Here is an 8,041-nt window from a genome sequence, read left to right on the forward strand (position 1 = left end):
GCTAAAAATAACTCATGTTATGTTTCAGGGGTTCTGTAAAGAAGTGTATCAGCCCAGTGGATGATATTCAACATGCAGATGCTGATGCTACCACGGAAGAAGACGACAATGGATATTTCTAATTTCTAATATGAGGTTTTATTTTCAATCTATTTGGCATTTTATTTTCAATTTATTTATTGTTATTCTATTTTAATTTATTCATTGTTATGTTATTTCAACGTTTTCAATTAATTTATTCTAAGGTTTTCATTAAGACAATATATTTAAATTTAAGGTTGATTTTTCTTAAAATATAATTCGGGATCCAATTTTCGTTTGCTAGACTAGAAAATAATTCCTACGCACCATAATAAATTTAAAAAAAAATCTAGATTTTTTTTTTCAAAGAGGTTTTATATAGGTAACTGTAACAATATCGTCATCAAAATCAAAGAGGGAAGGAAGATAGGATAGGACAATGCCAGTCGAGGTTCGAGAAGGAACCATTGGGGTAAAGTTCACTCGGGGCGGGAATCGAACCCACGACATAACGCTCACAAGGCAGCCTCTTCCAAGCTAACTAGGCATCGAGTGTATTTGTGGATTGGGAATTTTGCTGTTTGTATGGTACATCAGGGTATTTGCAAAGTGGGAAATTTGCTGTTTGTAACAGATTATTTGCGAAGTGGGAAGTGTGTATGGTACAGAGGGTGTTCTAGAAGTCAGTTCTGAAGCCACGTCTATTGCAAAGTGGGGAATTTTGCTGTTTGTATGGTACAGGGTATTTCCAAAGTGGGAATTTTGCTGTTTGTATGGTACAGGGTATTTGCAAAGTGGGAATTTTGCTGTTTGTATGGCAAAGTGGGAATTTTGCTGTTTGTAGCAGATTATTTGCGAAGTGGGAAGTGTGTATGGTACACAGGGTGTTCTAGAAGTCAGTTCTGAAGCCACGTCTATCGATAGCATACTGATTGTCTGCCTGACATTCGTAATACCCAGCATCTTTCTGGTATTTGTGGAGTGGGAATTTTGCTGTTTGTATGGTACAGGGTATTTGCAAAGTGGGAATTTTCCTGTTTGTAACAGATTATTTGCGAAGTGGGAAGTGTGTATGGTACAGAGGGTGTTCTAGAAGTCAGTTCTGAAGCCACGTCTATCGATAGCATACTGATTGTCTGCCTGACATTCGTAATACCCAGCATCTTTCTGAGTGGTTGGATCGATCTCCATCTTGGATTTAATGGTGTCGTTACCCATGTGCCATTCGTGAACCTGAAAACAAATTGAAGTCCGATTGAAACAGCAGCAAATAGAATATACCCTGCTTATACTGCCAGAATGAGACTGAAAAGTCCCTTTACTCCCGCAGTCCAAACAAGGTCTTATGTATTTGATACAATAATTTTAAAATTGAATTACAAGTTTATAAAGGGACCCTTGCTTAACTTGAACAAAAAGACATTGGGTTGTCAAATTTAGGTCAAATAAAATTATAAAGACGTGTTATTCGAGGAGTATTCAAACCCAGACAGCCAAAAAGTAATCGCCTACTTTCTTACGTAAAAATCCAGCCTACTTAGTTTGGAGGGTAGCGCGTCTGCCTTGCCCTTTACTCCCGCAGTCTAAACAGTCTTATGTATTTGGTTATTTGGTACAATAATTTTAAAATTGAATTCCAAGTTTATAAAGGGACCCTTGCTTAACTTGAATAAAAAGACATTGGGTTGTCAAATTTGGATCAAATAAAATTATAAAGACGTGTTATTCGAGGAGTATAAGCTCGCCTGGTGATTCGGAGGACGTGGGTTCAAACCCAGACAGCCAAAAAGTAATCGCCTACTTTCTTACGTAAAAATCCAGCCTACTTAGTTTGGAGGGTAGCGCGTCTGCCTTGTAAGCGCTAAATCGCGGATTAGATTCTCGCCCGCGAAACTATATCCTAAATAGGTGAGGTTCGTTCTCGGAACGGCTTTCTTTCTCCTATCCTGTTCTCCCTCTCTCCCCTTTCGGGACGATAAGACCCTAGCAGTTACAGTTCCCTCTGTCAAACCTCTTGGAAAAAAAAGATAGCCAGCCTAGTTAGCTTAGTTGGTAGTGCGTCTGCCTTGTAAGCGCTAGGCCACGGGTTCGATTCCCGCCCGGGGCGGATTTTATCCTGATGGGATAATGTTCGTTCTCGGAACGGCTTTCTTTCTCCCTTCCTGTCCTCTTTCTCTCTTCCCTTTCGGGACGATAAGACCCTGGCAGTTACAGTTCCCTCTATCAAACCTCTTGGAAAAAAAGATAGCTTCGTAATCCGGAGTGTGTGGGTTCAATCCCAGCCGAGGTATAGAATTTTATCCTCATATACTTTGAGAATTTGACCTCAATAATAGTAGTAGCCTACTGCTGGAGTGAAGGGACTTTTCAGTCCTATGCGAGCAGGATAAATAAGCACTATTATAGAATTTGACCTCAATAATAGTAGTAGCCTACTGCTGGAGTAAAGGGACTTTTCAGTCCTATGCGAGCAGTATAAATAAGCACTATTATAGAATTTGACCTCAATAATAGTAGTAGCCTACTGCTGGAGTAAAGGGACTTTTCAGTCCTATGCGAACAGTATAAATAAGCACTATTATAGAATTTGACCTCAATAATAGTAATAGCCTACTGCTGGAGTAAAGGGACTTTTCAGTCCTATGCGAACAGTATAAATAAGCACTATTATAGAATTTGACCTCAATAATAGTAATAGCCTACTGCTGGAGTAAAGGTACTTTTCAGTCCTATGCGAACAGTATAAATAAGCACTATTATAGAATTTGACCTCAATAATAGTAGTAGCCTACTGCTGGAGTAAAGGGACTTTTCAGTCCTATGCGAGCAATATAAATAAGCACTATTATAGAATTTGACCTCAATAATAGTAGTAGCCTACTGCTGGAGTAAAGGGACTTTTCAGTCCTATGCGAGCAGTATAAATAATATTATTATTCTTACCTGGAAGAACATGTGTGAATACAATTCAATGCTGTCCTTGAACCAAGTTATCTGAGGTCGCGGGTACCCCTGAGCCAAACAAACAAATGTGATCTTCCTCCCCAGTAAGTAGTCCAACTCAAAGTGTGAGGACTTGATGATTCGGGCACTTACCTGGAAGAACATGTGTGAATACAATTCAATGCTGTCCTTGAACCAAGTTATCTGAGGCCGAGGGTACCCCTGAGCCAAACAAACAAATGTGATCTTCCTCCCCAGTAAGTAGTCCAACTCAAAGTGTGAGGACTTGATGATTCGGGCACCCTGGAACAGAAAATAAAATGAGCGTAGAAAATAGTAGTGCGAAAAAAACAAGCAGGGTCCGTCCCTCCGGGAATTTTTTAGCCCGTAGTGATTAGAGAAAATCAGTAGGTATCTATGTACCTACCCAATTTGTTTAATATTCAGTTTATTATTATTCTTGATTTGATTTTTTGATTTTACTTTCATGTAATGATATTAAATTAATTCCCAATATTAAATTATCGACTGAACTGTTAACTAAAACTTTCTCGCTTTGAGTTCATACATAGGTCGTCGCGACAAAGGACAAAATTTGCACCACCACTTTCGTGTTCCTGGTAGAAAGACCTTTAATTTGATATATAGGTCGACCAGGTTTGGATAAGTCCTTCTATGGGGACAGACAGACTGACAGACAGACACCGAAGCGAATACAATAGTCCGTCCACTATACCTTTTATTATTAGTAATAATAAAGGAAGGAGGACTAAAAAACTCACGTCTTTGTTGTCATAGTAACTAGCCGAGGCCGGGTTCCGGTGTCGAATATTAGTCAGCATTCTGCTCCCGAACTTGCTGCCCACGTCTTTGTTGTCATAGTAACTAGCCGAGGCCGGGTTCCGGTGTCGAATATTAGTCAGCATTCTGCTCCCGAACTTGCTGCCCTTCCCTTTACCTCCCCTGCCTCCTGCCCGTGCTGCGCCACTGTCTTCAATCAGCAGAATCAGCACCAGGGAGATAGTGGTGAGCGAGAGGAGAGATGACTTCATGCTTACTGATTGGAACTGATCTGAGTTGAACTGAAATTTTATTTATAGTATTACCCCTCGACAACTAGCAGCAAACTTGGTGTGTGGCGTAAAATATCTCTCAGCAGCGCTCTCAAATTTCGACAGATAAATGTGGAAATCATCTGGATAAAGAGCCACGGAGCTCACGAAAACTAAATCGGACCAAATTCTAATCACTGAATTTCACAGAGTATTCTAGAGTACGTGCATATTATAGGATAAAAAAATATCTAAAGGTCAGGGCCGTGTCCAGGATTTTATCAAGGGTGGGGGTGAGAGTCCAAAGAGTGATGTACGGGGGGGGGGGGGGGGGGCCATATTTTCGGAGTCAGGTGTACAGTAAAGGGAAAATAAAAGAGAAGGCTTGAGGGGAGGCCCTGGGCCCTCTCGCCCCCCCCCTGAAATACGGCCTTGTAAAGGTATATTTTAGGGAAGTTTGTACCGTATTATGTAGCCATTCACCTACTTTCTTTTCACCTTTTTTCGTCCACTTTTTGCACTTATGCACTTTATTCCAAAATTTACAAAATATGTAGGTACGTACCCAAACCCTGATTTTTTTTTTGGGCTCCACAGAAAGAAGCACAAGTAAACTCTAGGAAATCCTTTTTCTCTCTTTCCCAAAGGAAATTTCGAATCGTCGAAAAACTTCGTAGTGATAGGTATGGCGATTACACTGCTAGTGAATAGGTATGGCGATTACAGTGATAGGAGGTAGGAGGCCTCCGGGCTGTTCTCCAGTAAAATTGACAATTAATTCACTTCCTATTTCTGAGGAGATTCAATCAAAACAAAAACGCTCTTATTAAGCCACCTTGATGTAACATGATAGGTACCTGCCTATCTATAGGATAAAAATAAATGAAAAAAAAAAAAAATCAAAGTCAAATCATGAATCTTTGTGGTAAACTTTTGCTTTTTCACAACGTTGTGGGTATCACAGTATAACAAGTCTTTCATTTACTCAATCATCATATATTGATATTGATGGCAAATGCCTCGTGTATTTGATTTAAACATTACATGTAGGTTTTCATAAAGAAAAAAAAAATATTAAAAACTATGTGAATTCTAAAACCTAAAAGTGAAATTAAATATTGTATATTTATCAATAGGGGAAAATGAAAACAGATTGCTTTTTTTGTTTTACAATATTATTTTATTCACTACCATACCGGGTTTCGCCAGTTACGGCATCTTCAGTGGTATTATTATTATTATTAAAAAAAAAGCTTATTTATCAAAAGTATATTTATCATCGCTCGAATCGTTTCTTTGACTTGTAATGCCGCTACTGGTCGCTACTCGATTAAAATAGTTACTCAATTGTCCTCACGAGGCTGAGTGCACCTCGAACTCCTAGCACAGAGCCGAAAAAAACCTCGGCCCCGCCGGGAATCGAACCCGGACCTCCTGCGTGCAAGCCTAAGTGTGATACCCACTCGGCCACGGAGGCTACTCTATAGGATAAAAATAAACTCTTGAGGGGAAGACTAGAATGCCATAGGCATTAACCCCACCCTTGATCAAACTTTATTTTGTAGGTATTTATATGTATATACTTTTTGTTACCTACCATCATCTGTAAATAAAGTTTGATCCAATTGTGTAATAATAATAATATTATACCTGTAGTTATTAACGTACATTCCACTAAAGAGTTCATGTTATCCTGATACCCCAGAAGAGAGAGGTCAGAAGACGGTGACGGTCTAGGACACCAATAACTGCAGAGGAAATGATGTCACCCATCCAGATTCACGCCATGCCCGATGTTGATTATCTTCATTGCTTGAAGTCATCACTGTGGAAATAAATAACCACATCCATTACAAAATGAGTACCTACTTACCTAGGTACTTTTTTGAGGTTTGATAGAGGGAACTGTAAGAATGGAGATATCTTATCGTCCGGCACGGTAAAGGAGAAAGCCAGCCGTTCCGAGAGCGAGCCGTTCTGTTTAGGATAAAGTTCGCTAGGGCAGGAATCGAACCCGCAACCTGGCGCATTCAAGGTAGTTGCGTAGCCAGGTCTACATTATTCAAGGCATATTGCATACACAAACAGATTTCAGGGGTTCACATTTCTGATAAAGCAGTGGCGGATATCTGGCTTCACTTTCAAAACAAAATCCTCCATTCATCAACCTCCTTGATCACGTGTGCTCAAAAATGTAAACATAACCTCAAAAATTCTTCAAATATTTTTGAAAAAAAATCAGCAAACAGGTTTTTGACAAATCCACAGAAAAAAGTCTATTAGGTAAAATAATTAATTTCCATTCAGAAATCTTCTTTTTTGTGTAGTTTGATCAATATGAAAGGTGCCAAAGTGAAGAAATCACCTGCAGTGCTCGGACTGTCCAAAAAGTCCAAGGATAAGATAAAGAGCAAGAAGAAGTCCAAGTTACCGCTAAGCACATCTCTCAAAAATGTCCTCAGGAAACACTTGGGTGATGAGGGAACTGAACCAGACAAAAGTATCCTTAAGACGAATGTAAAGATTGTTGATAAAAATGTGAAGTCCGAACCAAAATCTCCGAAAAATAACAAAAGGGATGCAGGTTTTAAGAAGAGGAAAGATGGTAAAAACAAAAAAGGTGAAAAGAAAACTTCACCAGTTGAGTCTTCAAAGGAATCAAAGCCAATTGTGATTCAGAAAGTTGACTACATTGATAGTGAGAAGGTAAGAGTTGCAGGGTAGATAGTGCTCAAATAGGCAAAGTCATACCTATTTGAGAAAATGTTCTTGACACCTAATCAGCCTATGAATGGGTCGTATTGAATGATCCCCTTTGGGTTAGCTGTAAATTTACTAAGCACTAGTCAATTTGGGCACAAAAAATCTAGAATTGCAATTGTGGAAGTCACTAGGCTTTTACCAGTATTTTATTTTACTAATTTCTTGTAACCCTAAACAATAATCACAATTTCACAGGTTGGACCAGCTGTTGAAGCCCTGTTCAACCACTGTAAATCAAAGAACAAAAAAGCCTTGTTCAAATCAGAGGGAACCCCAATATTCGTTCAGTTTGAAACTGTGGCAATTCCCAAGCACCCCAAAACCACTCTCAGATTTGTGCTTCCCCATAGTCCTCATAGTTCAGTGAGTGCTGGAAAAATAAGTGCCATATTCTGAACTTCTCTGCGGATAAATCTCTTTGACAATACCAAGCAAAATTAGGTTCACCCTGTTTCTTATATTTTCTCTAATATTATCTAATACTCGAAATTAGCCATTAAATTACTCTACTCTTCTCTTTCCAGAACAAGAAGAAAGTCAAGAACGTCAAAAATCAGACCAACAACAGGAAGCAACAAAACCAACAACAGCAGGGAAAGAATAAACCCAACAACAAGAGGAAACAGAGCGCTGAGCCGGAGTCCCAGGGTGGTAAGAAGCAGAAGGCCAGTGCAACACCGAAAAAACAGGGCGGGGATAAAAAGAAACAGGCCGGGGACAAAAAGAAACAGGGCAAGAAGGATACGCCACTGAGACAGACGGGGGGCGTGGTGCAGAAATCAGTGCAGGATCCGGTGGTTCAGAAGAAGAAGAAGAAGGCAAAGAAGGGATCGAAGGCGCCCAACTTTATTCCGCTCTAAGGATTGCGTGAACAGGGACCTACTGAGTTCCCCTTGATACTCTGAGGGACTCAATATGCTTGAAAGAATGAGCACTAGGCCTCACAATGGTTGACAAGGATACGCCACTGAGACAGACGGGGGGCGTGGTGCAGAAATCAGTCCAGGATCCGGTGGTTCAGAAGAAGAAGGCAAAGAAGGGATCGAAGGCGCCCAACTTTATTCCGCTCTAAGGATTGTGTGAACAGGGACCTACTGAGTTCCCCTTGATACTCTGAGGGACTCAATATGCTTGAAAGAATGAGCACTAGGCCTCACAATGGTTGACTTTGGTTCAGGACAAACCAAGTAAACTTGGCTAGAGACCATCACCCCTTTTTGTCATCTTTGATTGACTAAAAAGAAGTAAAGACAAACTAAAGG

General features: G+C 40.0%; 3 protein-coding genes across 5 annotated transcripts in view; 2 read left to right on the plus strand and 1 right to left on the minus strand.

The window, feature by feature from the left end:
• Window positions 1–516, plus strand: part of LOC103512009 — a 36,389-nt gene extending 35,873 nt beyond the window's left edge. The window contains exon 8 of the mRNA XM_026825607.1: window positions 29–516. Coding sequence (XP_026681408.1) covers window positions 29–122 — 94 coding nt within the window. The 3' untranslated portion in view covers window positions 123–516. The remainder of the gene's footprint in view (window positions 1–28) is intronic.
• Window positions 517–838: 322 nt separating this feature from the next.
• On the minus strand, window positions 839–4,138 carry LOC103512004 (immunoglobulin domain-containing protein oig-4-like). 3 transcript variants are annotated; one of them, XM_026825608.1, is made up of 5 exons: window positions 3,903–4,138; window positions 3,747–3,818; window positions 3,118–3,267; window positions 1,162–1,254; window positions 839–961 (listed from the first exon to the last, which is right to left on the minus strand). In XM_026825608.1, exons 1-5 carry the CDS (start codon window positions 4,014–4,016, stop codon window positions 911–913), a joined length of 480 nt encoding a protein of 159 aa, XP_026681409.1. In that variant the 5' UTR covers window positions 4,017–4,138; the 3' UTR covers window positions 839–910. The 3 variants fall into 3 exon arrangements, with proteins under 3 accessions (XP_026681409.1, XP_017300706.1, XP_026681410.1); XM_017445217.2 differs by lacking the exon at window positions 839–961 and having other exon boundaries at window positions 1,014–1,254; window positions 3,903–4,081; XM_026825609.1 differs by lacking the exons at window positions 839–961; window positions 3,747–3,818 and having other exon boundaries at window positions 1,014–1,254; window positions 3,831–4,103.
• A 2,116-nt stretch (window positions 4,139–6,254) lies between these two features.
• LOC103512010 lies at window positions 6,255–7,639 on the plus strand. The gene is made up of 3 exons (XM_026825605.1): window positions 6,255–6,722; window positions 6,975–7,148; window positions 7,304–7,639. Exons 1-3 carry the CDS (start codon window positions 6,354–6,356, stop codon window positions 7,637–7,639), a joined length of 879 nt encoding a protein of 292 aa, XP_026681406.1. The 5' UTR covers window positions 6,255–6,353.
• Window positions 7,640–8,041: the final 402 nt, after the last annotated feature.

This window comes from Diaphorina citri, unplaced genomic scaffold, assembly GCF_000475195.1.
Source record: "Diaphorina citri unplaced genomic scaffold, Diaci psyllid genome assembly version 1.1 scaffold780, whole genome shotgun sequence".
In the NCBI taxonomy this organism is placed as follows: domain Eukaryota; kingdom Metazoa; phylum Arthropoda; class Insecta; order Hemiptera; family Psyllidae; genus Diaphorina; species Diaphorina citri.